At 37.5% G+C, this 20742-nt stretch overlaps 1 protein-coding gene across 6 annotated transcripts in view; it reads left to right on the forward strand.

Annotated features, from left to right (window-relative positions):
* The window catches only part of LOC129060968 (carbonic anhydrase 1-like), a 50247-nt gene that overhangs the window by 17507 nt on the left and 11998 nt on the right, over positions 1–20742 (forward strand). The window contains exons 2-3 of one of the 6 annotated variants that reach the window (XM_054561539.2): positions 4936–5018; positions 19356–19416. The exons of 1 other annotated variant lie outside the window; for it this stretch is intronic. In XM_054561539.2, coding sequence (XP_054417514.2) covers positions 19380–19416 — 37 coding nt within the window. In that variant the 5' untranslated portion in view covers positions 4936–5018; positions 19356–19379. Of the gene's footprint in view, positions 1–4935; positions 5019–5814; positions 5909–17083; positions 17141–18138; positions 18159–19355; positions 19417–20742 lie in introns of those variants that run through there. 4 more of the 6 variants (XM_063726452.1, XM_054561541.2, XM_054561540.2 and 1 more) reach the window with 4 other exon arrangements.

Raw genomic sequence — 20742 nt, forward strand, 5'->3', positions numbered from 1 at the left:
AAAGACTGGCTAACAAAGATTCAATGGGACTTGAACCGTTCTTTCTATATGTTCATAGCTTTCTTTTTCAGTGTCTTCTTTTTAACCAAATGCTACAACCAGAAAACATAATTTGTCTGGAACATCAGCACATGTTTTCCATGGTCTTCCAGGGAATTTAGTCTCCTTATTGGTAAATCATACACAATACCAATAAGTGGGTTTTAAGCTCCGGGACTCAGGTATCAGGGTATCTGGATGTCCCAGAGTATATCAAAGAGGCCAGTGCACAGAGATAAGATACATGCCTACATTTTTAGGTGCATTAGTGGAATAAGCCTTTGTTATAACACCTACCAAGTTATCAACAATATGTGAAAGACTGTTGCAAGCAGCTTCTTCTGTGCTCTTGCACAAACAAAGATAAACAGAAAATAACCGTTGATGAAATTAGTCTTTTGTTTCTCCAGCTGCCCTGTCCTGTCTCATGTCATTTCCATGCAGGGCTTCCTTTTTATTCAAGGTTCAGTGTCTCTTCTTCCAAACCCTCTCCACCAATTAACACAAGAAGGGTCCTGATATCATCATTTACAAGTGGTTGAATCTTATTTTTCATTCGTTAGCAGTTCCAGGTCTTTCTATTTTTAAGAGTTACTTGAATTTCCCTAGGACTCATCCACCAAACGAAGTCACTGACTCATAGATCTGGCCTGCAGGAATAGATTCTCCCCATACTCCACTCCAGTCAAAACCCACCATGTTAATTCTTGGATGTTTCATGTGCTCAGAAACAAGTCTGCTCATGTTCTTCCATCTGGCCTTCCAGTTATGGCCTTTCTTGTCTCAAAAGCTATTTTTAAAGGGCACTTCCTCTCTACCTTGGCTTCTGAAAACCATTAAGAGAATATGGCTTTGCTGAGTAGGGTACAGTGTGTGGGTGCCTTCCCAACTGCACAGCATCAAGGTACAGAGCGACACTTCATTTCTTTCAGTTCTCACTGTGTTCAACGTCCTATGTTGTACTTGGTGAACTAATGGGCTAAAATTTTTGCAAATTACCACCTAAGCCTTCACACAACTTTGCTTTGGCCTTTGATCTCACCAAAATCACCTTGAAAAGAGTTCCTTTTGTTTCTCCCTGCCATATTTGCTTCATTTAAAAATAATAATAATAAATTATTGATACCATTAAAGCTTTAATCTAGGTTTCCCATTTTCTTGCTTTATTTTTTCCTTCCTGGAGGCAACTATGATCACCTGAACAGGTAGTTATTTTTCTCGAGTGTATTGTTCATGTGATTGCTACGTAGTCTGAATTTGTAAGTTACATGTTGCATTGCTATGCATATTTTTAAACATTATAAAATTGGTATTATGCTATATACATTGTTCTCCAATTTAACTTTTCTTGATTATGTTTTTGAGAATTATGTATGTTGAGCATATAGTTCTGTTTATACTCTACTGTATAACAATGCCACAGTGTACTTGTCTATTTTCCTGTTGCTGATATGTAAGCGGTTTCTAGTTTTTAGCTACTAATGACTATGCTTCAATAAGTATTTTTCCTTTTAAATGGATTTGAAGCAATAGTAAGTGTGGAAAACTTATTAGGTTGGTGCAAAAGGGTAATTATGGTTTCTGCCATTATGTTCAATGGCAATTACCCTTGTACACCAACCAGATAGAATAAGGATGTGTTGTTCTTCAGAGCTCATACTTAGTTATGGTTGTGGCAGAGGGTCATCTACAATTTGGCAGAAGAGTAGTAAGAAGAAAAAGTTGCTTTCCTGGAATATCGCTTTCTTTCCTTTTATCTTCTCCCTAACTCTAACACAACTTTTCACCTCCTCTCTTTCTGCCACCAAAACTCTCATATATTGCCAACCCAGAGCCCATCCAGATCTTATATTGGAAATAGCTTGCTTTTGGAATTAGGAAGACCTAAGTTAAAATGCCGCCTCCACTTCTGTGAAAGTTTGGACAAAGCTATATAGATCATTTAAACTTCATTTTTCTCATCTGTAAAAATTTGAGTGATATTAATTACATTATACTGGTATTGTGAGGATTAAGAGACAATATCCAGGAACTTATGGTGGACTGCACTCTTCCCATAGAAAGATAAGGTATATCTCCTCCTCTTGAATTTCAGGGCAGAGCCCGGTAAATGGGCCTCTCCATGTAATTGCTCCAGCAGAATAATTAGCTTTCTAAACAGATGCTCAGGCCTCCCAGAGAGTGTTCCTAAAGAAGGGAAGTAGAGGCTACCAGTCTGATAAGGCCTAAGCCTGGGAACTGGTGCCGGGTCTCTTCCACCATATCCCATTACTCAAAGCAGCAAAAGATATCTGGAATAGCCTCCTAACTGATCTTTTCAGTAATAAGTCTTCCCTTCCTTCAAACCTGTTAATTTCCATTGTGTTTAACATACAGTAACTTGACGTGTGTAAGGTTCTGAATGATTGTTTTGCTTTCTAAACCATCTAATACTACCTTCGCCTGCTCTCTATGCCTCGGCTCTGTTTCAGGTTTTTTGCACATAGCAGACCACCCAAAAACTCAGTGGCTTAGAGTGACAACTTTTTTTTCTTCTCACTGTTACGGGGTTGATGGGTGGATATTTCTATTTGTTTTACCTGGACTTACTCACTGAGCGCATTTCAGCTGGGTGGCTGAATTTCAGCTGGGACAGCTGGAATGCCAGCACCTTGCTCTCCAAGTGGTATTTCCTCTTGAAGGAGACCAGACCAAGCAGGACTTTCTCACATGGCTCATCTGTGTTCTGAACAAGCACGTATCAAGCCTTCGCTTGTGTTGTTCGCTGATGTCCCATTGGCCAAATAAGTCATGTGGCCGTGCCCTGAGTGAGTAAGGGAGGAGACTACATAAGGGCATGGATAACAGAAGGCAGGATTCATTGGAGGCCATTAGCATCAACAAGACCCAAATGCCTCATTTTATTTCCTAGAATGCACCGGGCCCTTTTTTGCTGTTGCTCCTTGTTTAAGTCCCTCATAAACTATAATGCTAATGAAGATAGAGTTGTTTCTGTATGTTTCTTGGATATTTTCATAGATCTATACTTAGTTGACATTCAAAAACAATTGCTAAATGAATAAATAAATGAATTCACATAGTCACTAGCGCAGGTCATGAACACATGACCACAGATGCTCAGGGTGAGACAGGTTCCTATGTCCAGTTCCTCATGGGCCCAGACTACATTTGCCTGTCTCTCAGTTGGGACCAACCCACTGTGCAAGTTCTTTCTACCCTCCTGGGGGTTTCATTTCAAGGGTTCCTTGGACTCTTTGGAGCTTCCCTGACTCTGAGCTGAGAACAGTTGCTATCCTGTCCAGCCTAATAGGTTTCAATAAATGTTAAGTCCCAGAGACAAAGCTTTGGGGCCTTGCCCCTTTTCCTTTTAGGAAGTCTGCTGGAATTCATATACAAAATTTCTACCCGTTTTCCCTGCTACTTTCAAATTTGAAATAATAAAAGAAGAGATTTTATTCTATTTCATTAGATACCACCTCTCATGAACAATGATAGCAGCTATCAATCATAGTGTAAGTACCAGGTAACTAGACACCTGGCCTATATTATCATTAACCCTCACCACAATCCTGCAAGATAGGATTCTTTTCCCCATTTTCAGATAAGGAAACAGAGGCTTATAGAGGTGAAATAATTTCCACAATAAATCCGAGGATTAAAAGGTAGATCAGGTGTTCAGGCCTACTTGAGTCCAGATCTGATGATCTTCCTACCAGACATGTTGCCTTTGTGTTGACCCGCTCCACAGTGGGGATAAAAATACAGCTCCACTGTCTCTTATCTCCAGCTCTGAAATCCAAAAATTTCTGAAAACCAAAACTGTTCCTGAAAACACATGACCTGATGTGACCTGAACTCATCTGTGGGCCTAACCTGACCTGACACGAAGCTATTTTTAGTCTTTATTTATTCCATGTACTATGACTATTCATACATTTGCTCCAAAAATAGTAACGTGTTCAATTACAGGGTACTCCCCCAGACCCTGATAAGGGCATTCATATATAGTGTTTGTGTTGTATTGCTTTCCAAAAATCTGAGAAATTCTGAATTCTGAAACACATGTGGCCCCAGGGTTTTCAGGTGTGCAACTGGGATTCTGTAATAATAAATTATGTTTGTGAATGGTTTTAGAGCTCACAGAGTTTTTAAGGGTTGAGGAAATTTTATTTTGTTTTCCTCTAGAACACAAAGAGTACTTTAGGAGATTTATCTGCACCTTATTTTCTTATTCTTCCATAAAGCAGCTTTATTCCTGATTTCAGGCTATTAATCATACTTGATCCCAACAGAAGTCTCAAGTTATTTCTTCTTGCAGAAAGACATTTAGTTTTAAGGTTAAGTGAAATGAAAAAAAAGGAAAGCACTTTTCAGAAGCACTGGTATTCACTTCAGTTAAAATAACTAAATTTTTAATTTCCTAAAATAATGGCTTAGAATAGCACTAAAGTGAATACACTAAATGGATCCAACCATTAAAACGTATTCTAAAAATAGTGAATAAATATTTTTAAATGTAAGAAAACAATTATAATAAGAGTACCTTGCATTTATTAATTTGCAATTTATAAAACATTTTCACCTACCTGATCTCCTATACAATAATTATTATTATTATCATTATAGGAAAGTTGCCATTCACTGAGTGCTATCTTTTCATGAGACACTTTATATATACTATTTACTTATCCTCACAACTGTTTAAGGTTGTTATTATTATTTCTACCTCACAAACAAGAAAATTGAAGCTCAATGAGGCTGACATATTTGCTTCCAATTGCACAAATAGAAGGTTAGAGTGAGTACATGAGAAAAGCTGTGTGTAGAAGGCATTTACTTCTTGGTATTTTATTCTTACCAACATATGACAACATTCAATGTGTTTTTAATTTCAAGGTTCCTGATTGTCATGGAAAAAACTCTTGGGCTGGAGGCACAAAAAGTAGGATCAAATATCAACACTGCCACCCTGACTTCTGGCAAGTGACAAAATATTTCAACTTCAATCTCCTCATTTGTGAAATGAAGGACATTATATTCAGTCCGCACGTTGTCATGGGAATTATGTCAAATACTAGAAGGAATAAATGCTAGTAAAGGAAGCCAAGAAAGTCATGGCAGGCTGAGGTTCTTGATCTTTCAATAAGAAGAAGAAAAAAAAACTAGACCTGCCATTTATCACTGATCAAAATGGCTTGGTTCACACAGTAAGTTTAGCTTCAAGTTACATTAAAACAAAATAAATAAAATACACTTAATCACTTTTTTAAAATAAAAAATATATACTTTTAAAGTAAAAATTTAAATCTGGGCCAAGCACAGTGGCTCATGCCTATAATGCCCCTACTTTGAGAGGCCAAGACAAGAGGATTCCTGGAGCCCAGGAGTTCAAGACCAGCCTGAGCAACATAGCAAGACTCTGTCTCTACTGAAAGTAAAAAAAAAAAAAAAAGGAACTAGACATAGTGGCATGCACCTGTAGTCCCAGCTGCTGGGGAGGCTGAGGCGGGAGGATCGCTAGAGCCCAGGACCTGGATGCTGCAGTGATCTGCACCCAGCCTGGATGACAGAGCAAGACCCTGTCTTTTAAAAATTTGTTTTTAATTTTTAAATGAAAAAATAACTGCACAGGTAAATTTGGTTGCTTTCTCACTAAGCTTTAAAGTTTCTTTCTTTGTATATTCACCTTCATACCTCAGTTAGAGAAAAACAATTTTGGGGTGATGTTTCTCAGTGTTCATGTGTACCATTTCTTCCTTTGCAGCTACAGTTTTTCTCGCACAGCAGTCAGTGATCTCAGTGCTCTGATTGGCTGCATTTCTCTCAACCTCTGGTTCAAGCAGTCACTTGACCCTGCACTCAACTAGTGGTCAGTATCAGGCCATGAAAAAGGGTGAGATAAGAGGGTCCTGGAGTAGAAGCTGGGCTGAGCTGGGAGGAAGGGGGTGGGCAGAGCAGGGACATGCATCCTGACACAGGCAGCAGTCAGTGGCTGTGAAATAAGACCAACCGCAGGTCAAAGGCAAGGTCACAGTCTAGATTGGAAAACTGGGGCTAAGGTCCAGAGAGCTGAGTTGCTCCAGATGGCACAGGACAGAACGGAAAGCAGGCATACAGGTACAGGTTGGACATTCAAGCTAACCTAAATCTAGCTTCCAGAAAAGACAGGCTCATACATATCTATTCCAGGATGTAACTAAGGTATGCTCCCTTGGTTTTAAGACTGTGCTCACAAACTTGTTTTCTCTCTTTATATCAAACACAAAAGTTGTCCTGTAGAGCTATTTATAAGGACAATGAGACTGCTCCTGCCTCCCCACCACCACACACACCTTTCAATCAGAAGCTGGTTCGCCACCTTGAAAGATCTCTCTTCTCTGTTGTGTCAGTGACTTCCACTGGTGACTCCATCTTGAATCTGCTATCAATCATGTAAAAGTCATCCTTGTTCTATGAGCTATTTGTTTTCCTTTACTTTGTATATGTATGAGGAAACAGATATTTTTTAAAGCACTCTAAAAATAGATCATCCCAACAAGATTTTGTCTTAGCACTTTTTCTGGAAGGAAGAATGGACTTCTCTGTTAAAAAGTGGTACTCTGGGGTGTATCTAAGAGATGAATTTCCTTCCATTCAACTTTCCCTTTAAAGAAAGCTGTTACCTTTGCCTCTCTCTAGATATGTTTTTCCTTATGTTAAAAAAAAAAAAAAGAAAAAAAGAAAGAAAAATGGGCCAGGCACAGTAGTTCACACCTATAATCCAAGCATTTTGGGAGGCCAAGGTGGGCGGATCACTTGAGGTCAGGAGTTTGAGACCAGCCTGGCCAACATGGTGAAACCCCATCCCTACTAAAAATACAAAAAAAAAAAAAAAAATAGCTGGATGTGTTGGCACGGGCCTGTAATCCCAGCTACTTGGGAGGCTGAGCTGGGAGGATCTCTTGAACCCAGGAGGCAGAGGTTGCAGTGAGCCGAGATCCAAGTCACTGCACTCCAGCCTGGGTGACAGAGTAAGACTCTGTCTCAAAAAAAGAAAAGAAATAAAAAAGTATGTATTACCTTTCCCTCCCTGTCAGGATAGTTATTAGAATCTAAGCAGTGAGAAGTCATTGAGAAGAACAAAAATCTGTGTATTTATTTATAAGGTATTCATATTACTAGGCCCCTTTTCCTGTATCCAGGGCAAGTCCTCTCCATATACAAGAAAATGTACCATTCATTTCAACTTTGTTTATAACAATGAGAAATAACCTAAATGCCCGTTGATTGAGGAATGGCTAAATAAACAATGGCAATCCATAAAAAGAACATTGCAAAGCCAAATAAAAAAATACTCTTTGTATAATGGCCAAATTCCAAGATAATGAGTTAAGGAAAAAAAGTAAAACAAAACATGTAAAACAAAAAGAAAAAAAATTACTCTTTGTATAGTAATAGGGCCAAATTCTAATGTATTAAGGGGAAAAAGTAAGGGACAAAAGAAGCATATACAGTATGTATTATTTGTATTTTTTTCAAAAGAGCAAAATAATACATGCAGTTATACCCGTGTATATGCATCAAATATCTCTTTAAATGTATGAAATAAATTGATAACTTTAGTTTTCACTGGGACAGAAAATGGGAGAAGATTGTTTTTTACTTTCTACCCTTTTATACCTTTGAATTTGAAACCACATGAACATAGTACCCGTCCAACAAAATTAAATTAAGATCATAAATAAAAATATCCCTGAGTGATTTTTCACAATGTGTGAGAAACTCAAGATGCAAATGCTACCCAAGTGAGCTGAGTTGCAAGTTTATAGCCTCATGTTAGTTATTAGTGTAGCACAAGATTACTGGCTCATGTTCTTCTTGCTTTCACTTTTCTCCCACTTAAACCAGATATTTCTCCTCAAATTTTTGACCACTGGAGAGCACACAGTGCCCTTTGTTTCTGGCTCAAAGCAGCCTGTACTCTCCCCTCTGGGACGTGGGTCCTTCGGCAGTATTCTTCTCAGGCCTAAACTCTCAGCCTCTGGTCTAAGCAGTCACTTGAGCCTGAACTCAACTAGTGGTCAGCATCAGATCATGGAATAGGATGGTGTAAGAGGTCCTGGATTAGAAGCTAGGTTGAGTTTGTGACCAGTCTGTCTAACTTGGCAAAACCCCGTCTCTATTAAAAATACAAAAATTAGCCAAGCATGGTGGCACATGCTTGTAGTCCCAGCTACCTGCAGGCTGAGGCACAAGAATCGCTTGAATCTGGGAGGCAGAGGTTGCAGTGAGCTGAGATCACACCACTGCACTCCAGCCTGGGCAACAGAGTGAGATTATGTCTCAAAAAAAAAAAAAAATGGAGCTGGGGGCTGAGCTGGCAGGAAGGGGATGGGCAGAGCAGGGGCATGCATCCTGACACAGGCAGCAGTCAGTGGCTGTGAAATAATACCAACCACAGGTCAAAGGCAAGGTCACAGTCTAGATTGGAAAACTGGGGCTAAGGTCCAGAGAGCTGAGTTGCTCCAGATGGCACAGGACAGAATGGAAAGCAGGCATACGGGTGTTGGTTGGACATTCAAGCTAACCTAAATCTAGCTTCCAGAAAAGACAGGCTCACACATATCTATTCAGGATGTTACTAAGGTATGCCCCCTCAAATGGTTTTAGCACTTTTCCTGCTGAGGATGTAGAGAGAGGGAGCCAGGATTCTGCAAGTGCCACTTTTAACATGTAGCGGGGCCAAATGTGATTCTCTCCCCTCCCACACTCAGTGCTGTCTAGCCCAAATTTTACACCCTAAGAAGCCATGGATCATTTAGTTCAAAACACACTGTCTTCATCCACCCCTTGAGGTTAGGTTGAATGATTTGGGTGCAGACCTGGTGTTTAAGGAGACAGATTGGTGACATTAATGGTAATATGCAACTATGAGTTACAAAATCAACCCATAGCTAATTTCAACAACCAGAAGTTGTGGTGCCTGAGACAGTGCCCAACTGCCATGGTACCATTTGTTTTGTTCCTTGTTCATATTATGATGACGGGATTAAGTTGTGCTCGAATCAGCTTCATCGAGACACTGCAGTTCAAGTCTTTCCTCAGTAGCTGCATTTTAATTCTACTGGGTTTAATAACAATACTAAAAATCTTTATGGTATATCATTTAATCATCGACCTTTGCATTACTTCAACAGCAGCCTTACAAGTAACAAAGAATCAATCCTGTGCTTGCCTCTAGGTTTTCCACAGAGGTAGTGAAAAGAACTGGATTTTCAAGTTCACTTTGCAAGAGGCAAGTAGGAAGGAGACTGAAAGCTGCTCGTAAATCAGTAAATCAGTTGCTTTAGGCAGGACACCTGCCCTGTCAGTCTCAGCTACATCCAAATGGAAAAGTGGGTGATCTAGGATTACCCTCAGGTGATGCCAATGGCCAAGGCACTAAAAGGTCACATCTATTACTGCTGGCATTTCTCTCCCCACTGGGCTGTTTTTTGAGTGGATGTCATACTCATCTCATACAGAAGGCATGTCCATCATGCTAGAGCAGTGCTGTCAATGTTGGATCTAATAAAATACACTCTATTTTTCTTTTCTGCAAACTTCATTATACCTAGCTGCTGCTAAAAGATGATTCCTTTTTTCCTTGCCACTCCAACATTACACTTTAGGGACATGAATCCTTAAGCAAAGTTTCATTTGCCACCTCTGATTTTAAAGTTAAAATGAGCCTTTTAAAAACATTAACCAAAATAAATGGCACAGTGAGTGCCATACCCAGAAGTGGCTACATAAAACCACTACATAAACAGTCAATGCTCCCTTGAAAGAAGTCACTGGGCTTTACTAAGAATATCATGTTCACCAGCAAACAATTTGTCAAGTGTGTAGTATCAGAAGTTGGGGGAGGACTAGAAACACAATCTTAACACACAAAAATAAATGTGGATAAAAAAGTGTAGTAACAGCTGTTGCCAGCTGCAAGCAACCACGCAGTAAAATGCTGTCCAACTCTGCAGGGGACTGTATGAGGACTCTTGGAGCCTGAGATAGGAGTGACAAAAGATCGCATTGTAAGAACATCAAACGTGAACCCTGGCTAGCAAGCTAGGAATTACCAATAGGAGGAATTGAGAACATTGCCAAGAATTCTTCTTCCCCAGATCAAATCACTGCATGAAATCAGCCCTATTTGTTCTAAGAAGTCCACATTCATAAGCTTCATTTTAACTGAGCTTGGTTCTTAGCCTATAAGGCCCATAAGAACTCCTCTGGAATCTGCGGATCTCCATTTTAAAAGCATTATTGACATGAACCTGGGGAGGTGTTTTTCCTGGAGTTCTTTCTCACCAGACTGGTGCTGGCTGCCTCCTGGGTGATGACGGAAAACTGAGGCACTTGCCAACATGTCATCCCCTCATTTTGCAACCCTCAGGCAGTTGCACAAAGGCTATGTGGAACTTTACCAACTAGTTAAAGCAGAGTCTGGGACAGTCTTAAAGGAATTAGGACTACTGCAATGTCCAAGTGTTGCATATTAAGGAACTCCATCACAGGGACAGATAAACTAGGTGCAAGGTGATGCAATTAAGAGCCTTTCCTTCAACACCTCTTCACTCATAACCCTGGGGTTTTGAAATGCAGAGCCTTTCAAGTCACACTTGAAAACTGTTGCCTAAGCAGCCTCTCCAGAGTTTTCTGATTCCAGAAGCTAAAAGAGCCCTAAGAAACCACAGGAGAAGCTGCCCTGCACTCCTTCTGTGGGAGTCACTGAGGACAGAAGAGTTACTCGATATCAAAGATCTTTAAGAGGCCTGAAAATTCTTCACTTACTTAGAGCTAAACCCATCTTAGAAATCTGCTTATTGTATATGTTTAGGTAACTCTCATTTGCCTGGAGCAACTTGAAAAAAAATTTTTTAGAAAGTAAAACAGGAAATTCAGAATAAGACATGGCCTTGACCAGCTAAATTAATTGCCCAAGTAACCTTTTGCATAAAGGAAACAGGATCAGGAAGGACTTTCATTCAAACCTTGCTATTTTGCCTTTAGCTAAGAGGACAGGATTCTTTTCTGAAATTTTTCTGTGAAGACCCTAATAAATAATTTTGCTTTTTTCTCCTTCCTATTCTAGAAATAGAAGGGAGGAGGACCTATTTTGTTCCATCCTGTAGGCTGATCCTTTACACTTAGGACTGGAAGAAATAAAGTAGATTTTTGTGGAAATATAGAATATGCATTCACCAGCTACATTGGAATCAGGAAGCATAAATCACAAGTAGCTTGGTCTCTCCACAGAAATGTGGAAATGGTAGGCCCTGAAAGAGCCTCAGTAGGGATGCATGTGATAGCTTCGTGGGCTGGGCAGACTAGCTGTGGAGATGCAAAAACCACAGCATGCAGCATGCATTCTCTCCAAAGATGGTCCATACCCCATCACCAGCACCCATGGACAAAATCAAGCCAAAGTTATGGGGTCTGTTTTAGGGAAACTACAACGACTGTTTTGAGGTAATAGCTTCCCATGTGACTAAACTCTTTTGTGATAATAAAGTAAAAAGTAATGAAAAAAAGTTATTGTTAGTTTGATTTTATAATTTATCATAGTGGGAAGAATTCTTGACCCAGAGTTTAAAGACTTGACATTCCACTTTTAACAGTTTCATCTGACTTTGGACAAGTGGCTTAATTTTCTCATCTGTGAAAGCCTCTTTCTTCCTTTTGAAATGGAAATACTGATATTTGTTTTTCTCAGCCTCTGAATTTCTTAAAAGTTATAAATTAAGATCATGTGATTAAAAAAAGTACTGGAGTAAAATGGTCTCATTCTATTGGGCTATTCTAAAAGAAACTATTTATATTTTTTTCTTTAAAAGCACCTGTTGTGTCCTTAGTGTAGAAGCTAAAAATAAAAAGATTTTTTAAAAATCAGAAAGCACTTGTAATCATTCCGTTTATTCCTTCCCCACTTATTAGAAAAACTCCAGGGTGAGGGGGTCAGATTATGTCCCTTGATTTCAAGGCTGAGCAGCTAATGTACATCATCAAATCCTTGGAAGCTCAGACATAGCCATGTGTCCTCCTTAACACCTGGCTGCATTTAAGTTTCAACCATAGCCCACACAGTTTTCTATTAGTAGTAGCACACTCAGTAAAAAATAAAAGCCATCTTTTACTGTGCATCTGCTATGTGCAATTAATCATTAATCCTCATTTAGAAAATATTTTTAGGTATTTTATACTTATTAACCCAGGTTTATCACAAAGAAACAGCATTACTCAAAGAAATTGGGTTAGACAGATTTAAAAAATTTTACCGTTAATGCTAATTCTTAAAAATAACTCTGAAGCAAAAGACAGTCTAGAGACTAAAGGAACATTGTAGATACTACTTCATCCTCATTCTATGTCTTTGTTTGCTCTTTTAAGATCAGTAAAGAGGACCTCTGTAATGTACTTTTTCTGTGAACCCTGCCCTTGAGTAATGAGTCGTTCTGAAAATCATTAGTTCAAATAGTGCACTTGCCACTTTTCTTTGGTAGATCTACTAAGACAAAGATCAGATAAAAGTAAATTAAAATGACAATCTCCTGCAGGCAACAATTGGTATTTCCATTACTAGAAGGCATTTAGTTATTGTATCTGTCTTTACTTAATCATGGCTCTGACTTGAGCATTTGATTTAAAAACTACTGCAGAGCAAGTCACCACCCTGTATTTAGCATACTGACTTAATAGTTAAAAGGGTATCACAAAAAATGAATGAAAAAAAAATTTATTCACTGGGGTTAGGTACTAGTAAAAGCATTAAAAATTCAAGAAATCTTATGGGGGAAATCTAATTTAGAAAAACAGTGAGTAGTTTTTGAAGTGGCTGTTGAAGTGAATATTAATTCAGTATTCTTCCTAAAGGAGAAAGCATGTCAAGAAAACAGCATTTAGGATTTTTAAAAATGTTTCTGAAAGTCGACAAATATGTTTTTAATATATTACCTGGAAATGTTTGTTAAAAACATAGATTCCCAGGTCTTGCATGCAGAGATTTTGATTCAGTAGTGTTATAATTATACATCACTTCAGTATAAATAACTTGTGTTCATATAATCTAATGCCTAATAGGAATGCTTGATAGTGTCCTAATCAGGACCTGCCCTCTTCAGAGGTGGCTACTTAGCTATTTGTAGTGAAATCAACACCTAAAGTTTTGTTATTTACTATAAAAGGTGTTAGAAAGAATTTTGTACAATTAGAGGTATCAAGAGTAGTAACTGCGAAGGAAAAATTTTCTGGACCCAGAAAATGTCTTGTATGAACAAGACATAGGAGTGGAGAAGCCCAGCACTAAAATGTCTTTGATGGACTATGTGAGGTCTAAGCCCCACTGAACTCATCTGCCTGACCCAAAAGAGGTCTTGATGTCATTGACGTCTGTTTGGAGTGAGCTTTTCATGCAAGGTGCTGGTTGGTGATCCTCACTTGCAGCCAGCCTGCCTGAAATTACAGGCAAGACATATGACTATTTTCTGGCTGTTTGCTTATAACACATGTACACTTGGGAAATTTGATTGTTGAAGACTTGCTTTCACTGAAATACACCTCTTGGTAATTAGATTGTGAGGATGGAGCCATCTAACTCCCAGATACCTCTAACAAAGCTACCAATACTTACTAAAAGAGCTTATTTGTTGATCATCTAAACTGGCCAAGGCCATTCACAAAAATAAAGGATTGGTTGAGACACACACATTGTGTTTTAATATCACTTCAGGTGACTCTGAAGCAGGTGATTTACAAACCGTACACTGGGAACCACTGGATTAAGAAAAGACATGTCATTACAAATGTATTTTAGAAATCTAGTCTTTGATAAAAGGATTTAAGAGCTGATTTCAGGAGTAATAAGACATTTTTTTAATCTTAAAATGATTTTAGGTAGCTAGAACCCCCAAACAGATGCATGAAGGATGTTACTAGAAGGTAACTAATAGAACTGACTTTCACCTCCCTTAATATTTACACTTGAGAACTTATCTCTTTTCATATTTACACATAAGATTTAGTTTAATCTACAGCAAACATGTATCTATGTAGCAAGTGTTTGAATTTCAGGCCACATGCAATATTTGAACTATTTTGTTTTATATCATCATCTATTTGCCTGAGAGTTAAAATCAAACTCTTTTTTTTTTTTGAGGCTTATGTCGACCATTTATATTTGTGCAGAATTTTATTATTTATTTATTTATTTATTTATTTTGAGACGGAGTTTCACTCTTGTTGCCCAGGCTGGAGTGCAGCGGTGCAGTCTCGGCTCACTGCAACCTCTGGCTCCCGGGTTCAAGCGATTCTCCTGCCTCAGCCTCCTGAGTAGCTGGGATTACAGGTGCCTGCCACCATACCTGGCTAATTTTTTGTATTTTAGTAGAGACGGGATTTCATGATGTTGGCCAGGCTGGTCTCAAACTCCTGACCTCAGGTGATCCACCTGTCTCAGTTTCCCAAGGTGCTGGGATTACAGGCATGAGCCACCACGCCTGGCAGAATTTTATGCTTTATAAATCATTAATGAATGTTATTTTCTTTTTAGGTGAAAAATGTTACTTAATAGTGTCATCATCTGTTCTACAAGACTCATTAATTTCGCAAATAGTTATAGAAGACAAGATACAAATAGTATATTCTCAATTTTAAAAATAAATACAGGGATAGTACTATTAACCTGCCCAAGTTATCCATTCATGCAGTAGAAGAGATTCCTAATTATTAACATAAAAGTTCACTAGACATTCTCTGAATATACAGTGTGTCTTTCTAGCTGGTAATTTCAATAAGCATGACAGTCAATGAGATATACTTAAAATTTAATATTTTCAAAAGCATGAAATTGTAGGACATTGTGAATGCCTCTATGCTGTGTATTAAAATGATTACATATAAAGAGTTGACTTGGTTGTTAATAAAAAACACCTATTAGCAGATTTAACAACTGTGTTAAAAATAAAATATTCCAAGACAGGAAATAAAAGGTTGAAACTTTTCTTTAGTTACAGCAATAAAAGCCATAAAAGTGATGGATTTTTGAAATTTATATGTCAAATTTCAAACTATATTTGAAGAGTTAGATTTTGACACTTACAAAGTGTCATAAACTTGACACTTACAAAGATCAGTGTTCTCATTCTCCCAGTAATGACTGACAGACACAGACGGGTCACTTCATTCCTCCCATTAATAGAACTGAGAGGGGAAAGGCTTTTTCCTTAATCCAAAAACAAACATGAGTATAGCAAATCTCATTCACATGCCCAAATATCAATGTACCACACAACCTGAGTTCAGACCAGTGCACTTGGGTAAGCATAGTCCCTGATAACATTCTGTTCTTCTACATCTTTAAAAATATACAATAGTTTAAATTAAAAATGACCATTTAATTATTCTCTCTATAAGTGTCTATTGAGCGCCACTGTTTTCCAGGCATATTATAGGTGAAGAGAACATGGTGGTGAAGAAAATGATCAAGGCTTTATCATATCATAGAGACGCCATTTTAGAGATCGTTATAGACATTAAGCAAGTAAATTAATTTCACAATACAAACAAGATGTGACAAATGCTATGAAAGAAATAAGACAGAATGCTATCATGGAGTGACTGGGAAAAGGAGGACATGTGAATTTGGAGTTCAGGAAAGTCATTTCTAAGCAGGAGATATTTGAGGCTATACAAAGGTCTGGGTACAGAGTAATCTGGACAGCAGCACAGCAAGCACAAAGGTCCTAAAATGGGAACAAGCTCGGTATGGATGGAGACAAATACAAACCCTGGAAGGAATAAAGCTACCAACACAGCTTTGTTACAGGTGATGAGAAAGCCCAACTGAGAGAAAACGATAGCTGTGAAATCCAGATAACCCATCCTGCCACTTCAGTTGATTAATCAGAATTTCTAGTTGTCTCAATGCAGAAATGTCTAGGCTAACATCACCATTTTCCATGACCCACTTCTCCACTGGAAATAAGATTTATCTTGCCACCCCAAATGATACCATTTCTGGAGGGGCAGGGAATTTAGGAGGCAATGTGAGAGTCAGGCCAAATTTAATAGTCAACAATGACACTTATTTTCACAATATATAATTCCTCATTTTAGGGAAAATATGAATCCCAGGAAAGCCACTTATTGTTGTGGAACTCTAAGCATTGTAGAGCAGCTATGGCTTTTTGGAATTTGGTCCTGCCAAGGTGTGGATTTTTCCTTTCAGTGGCATTTAGCAGATCTCCTCCGTAACTAGGCACGGATGGCACTCTTTTTCACTTTTTGTTCCTTTTATACCAGAGTTATTTTCTAAGTACAAATTTAAATTTGAAACTCAACATAATTTATTTGCTTCCAGAAGAGTTCATGTTTTTAATTTTTAAATATTAAAATAAAAATTAGATGAAAAGTATCAAAGGAACTAGAAGAACAAAAGCTAAAATAAGAAATACTAAGGCTCTCAAATACAATTTAAAACTGACTTAAATATATACTTAAAAACACTGAAGAAATGCTTTTTTGAAAAACATTTTAGGTTACTAAAAAATCTTTAGGTGAAATTAATTGGTGTTAATAAATAAATGTAATAATCTAATATATATATTATATATGTATAAATTCAAATTATATTATATACTATATATAATATATAATTATATACTATATATAATATATAATTATATACTATATATAATATATAATTATATACTATATAATATATAATTATATACTATATATAATGTATAATTATATACTATATATAATATATAATTATATACTATATATAATATATAATTATATACTATATATAATATATAATTATATTATATATCTAAATTTAAGAGTTATATATAAAATTTAAAAGTATATATATATATATATACACTTTTAGTTTAGAAGAGCAGAGTCTGTGTAGATTAAACTCCTTCTTGGTAGGCAAAAGTAACCCAAAGATCATTCTGGAAAAGTATACTGGGAGGAGGCTGTTGGTGAAAGTGAAGTGAATACAAAACTAAATATCTTGAATTTGGCATAGATTCAGCTGAGAGAAGCAAAATTTGTAAGCAGAAAAAGAAGGATAAAGGTAAATGGGAAGGGTGTTTGGACTTATAAAGGCTCATTAAACTTTATATCCTTTCTCTAAATAATTTGCTGCCAGTACAGTAACACACCCTGGGTACACAATAAAATAAAAGGTGATAATAGTGAGGGTCCAGTGTCATTCTGCACCTAAAACTTTAAATAAATTCCCATTCCATATGGATGTTAAAGCATTTATGTGACGAATCATCGCATAATTGTGTAGTGAAAGGGGGTTGCTGTTTTTCAAATCTGTTGATTAATAGAGTAGTTCAAGCTAAAGTTACTTTTTACAAAGTATACAATATTAGGAGGTAAATTACCTGGCAGGGGGTAGCCTGCTCCTGTCATTCCATGAGCTTCTGGAGTGAAGAAAGCCCAAGGACGAAGCTGACTCTTGGTCATCTTGAGCCAAACCAAGCTACATCACCTAATCCAATCCTCCAGAAAATAGAATCAACTGGAGGTCAGTGGACAATTGTTGACAGTGGAACGCTAAGCAAATGTATTAGCTTTGGAATTACACAGATCTAGGTTTAAACCCTAGGCTTATGGGATATAAGCAGCCACTTGCAAGTTTTGTAACCCTGAGGTGTCTTCACCTCTCTAAGCCTCAATTTTTTTTTAATGTAAAACTCAATTTTTTTTCTTTTTTCAGAAACAGAGTGTCACTATGTTGCCCAAGCTGGTCTGGACCTCCTAGGCTCAAGAGATCCTCCCACCTCAGCCTAAAACACAGATTTTAATGCCCAATTTTGGTACAATAAGAATTAAATAAATTAATGCACGTAAAGTTTTTAGCACAGCAGTTGATCCCTATTGGGCCTTCAATAAACAGTACTTTGAAAAAAAAAGGAATTCCCTTTTAAACAATACCTTCTTATGTTTACTAAAGCCATAGAATGGGAGCTTGAGCCTCTTCCCACTCTGTGGATGTTCATGACCACAGCCCACTCTGCATATGAGATAATGAACCATCACTAACTGCAAAGGAGCAAACAACGTGTCTCCAGTCAGCCTTGGTGAAAATTGCTCGTGATCCCTCTCTTCTTTCAGGGGTTGCAGCAGCTCAGACAATCCTTACCGTGTGAAAGGAGGAATACTGTCATGGCATGAAAAAAGCATCACTATGGAAGCTTATTTTTCTGGTTTTCTTTTCTTTGAGCATGTTTAGAGCTTTGAACATGTAGAACTGGCCAGAGTCTGGCACATCCTAATCAGTTTTCTTTGCCTTCCTGAAAAGTCCTGTGTACCTTCTCATCATTCAGTTGGCATCAGTTCTCATCTTGGTCCAGGCTTAACTTGGACTTAAGAGTATTGTGAGCATAGGAGGGGAATTAGTGTGGCATTTGGTGGAGGTATAGTGAAGAAGGGAACTGGATTAGGAGGCTGAAGTCTTGGCTTCTTGGCTTGTTGCCAGTTGTGGCAAAGTACTTCAACATTTCTCAATTACAAATGCTAATTCTTACTATACAGCATTTGTATGTACGTGTGATGTGAAATAAAATAATAAGAAAGGGGTTTATAAATTATATAGAGCTATTTAAAAATAAGACTTTTATTCTAGTAGACCTATTTGATTTATAAAATAAATATTGTGTTATATTTAACTTTAATATTAATAAAATCTTCTCCATTTATGAATTCCAATATTACTCCAAAATGGACTTTATTCTTACCCTGCATATCTATAAAATGTGCCATTATAAATAACATATATTACAAATGATTAGTAATTTAATTATCTGATTTTAAATTAACATTAAGATACTAGTTCAGATCAGCCTGTAAACACACAAATTATTCTCCTGATAAATTACTTTTGCTTATACTGCTTAAGTAACTAACAAAGGTAGAGTTGGAAATCTTGAGTGTACAAAATATTTTTCGTTTAGAAAATCTAAAGAATTACATATTATAATATTAAGCCATATCTTCTGCTAACATGAGTGAAACAGGACTTGGCTTTATAAAATCTAGGATTTGATAATTCTCTTTTACAATATAAGAAAATTAAGCAATTGAAACTAACATAGCCCTTGTAGAATTTTTTACAACACCTTTTTTTAGATATGTGTACTTCCTGATAAGCAGAGATGATGAAATAATGGCCTATTAAAAGCAAATAAGTTTCTATAAAAATGCCCAAGCATGGATTTAAGGCATCTCCTGCATGCACAGTTGCAGTTAATTATTCCAGGTATTATTTTTGTTTTCAGGAAAAGAAAACTCAGTAGAAGATAATGGCAAGTCCAGACTGGGGATATGATGACAAAAATGGTAAGAGTTCTCCTGTTTATATAGATCAAAATGATAGCTTGTTCCCATTTCCAACAGAAGAGATATTAAGCATTTAAAGTAATTGTACAGCCATAGGTTAATTGTTGAACTGTCTGCCTTAAATAATTATACTATCTTTGCACATATTCTTAGCATTGTCTTTTGGGGCACGGCTGACTACAAAACATGTTTGATATGTATATACAGGCATACCTCAGAGATACTGAAGTTGCAATTGCAGACCTCTATCATTAAGCAAATATCAGAAGAAAGCAAGTCACATAAAATTTGGAGTTTCCCAGGGCATTTACAAGTTATGTTTACACTATGCTGTTGTCTATTAAGTGTGCAATAGCATGTTTAAAAAATCTACATACTCTAATTAAAAATACTTTATTGCTGAAGTATGCTAGTGATCATCTCAGCCTTCAGAAGTATTAATTTTTTTTCTTTGACACAGAGTCTTGCTCTGTCGCCCAGGCTAGAGTGCAATGGCATGATCTAGGCTCACTGCAACCTCTGCCTCCCAGGTTCAAGTGATTCTCCTGCCTCAGCCTCCAGAGTAGCTGGGACTACAGGTGCCCACCACCACGCCTAGCTAATTTTTTTGTATTTTTAGTAGAGATGGGGTTCCACCATGTTAGCCAGGATGCTCTCGATCTCCTGACTTCATGATCTGCCCTCCTTGGCCTCCCAATGTGCTGGGATTACAGGCATGAGCCACTGCACTCAGCCAAGTATTAATCTTTTTGATGGTGGAGGGTCTTGCCTCAATGTGGATGACTGCTGACTGATCAGGATAGTGGTTGCTGAAGGTTGGGAAGGCTCAAAGTTATCCATGTCTTTGGAATCAACTTCTTCCAAACTCCTGTTAGTGTTGATAACTTGACCTTCTCCCATGAATTACAAATGTTCATGCAGAATGGTGAATCCTTTCCAGACAACTTCCATTTCCTTTACTCAGATCCATCATAAAAAAAAAATTATTATCTATGGGAACTACAGCCTTACAAAGTATATTCTTAAATAAGATTTGAAAGTTGAAATTACTCCTTGATCCATAGACTGCAGAATAGATGCTGTGTTAGCAGGCATGCACATAACATCAATCTCCTTGTACATCTCCATCAGAGCTCCTGGGTGACCACGTGCTTTGTCAATGAGCAGTGATATTTTGAAAGGAATCTTCTTTTACTGAGGAGTAGAGCTCAACAGTGGACTTGAAAATAGTCAGTAAACCAGGCTGTAAACAAATGTGCTGTCATTCAGGCTTTGTTGTTCCTTTTATAGAGCACAGGCAGAGTAGATTGAGCATAATTCTTAAGG

Source organism: Pongo abelii, chromosome 7 (assembly GCF_028885655.2).
Source record: "Pongo abelii isolate AG06213 chromosome 7, NHGRI_mPonAbe1-v2.0_pri, whole genome shotgun sequence".
Lineage (NCBI taxonomy): Eukaryota > Metazoa > Chordata > Mammalia > Primates > Hominidae > Pongo > Pongo abelii.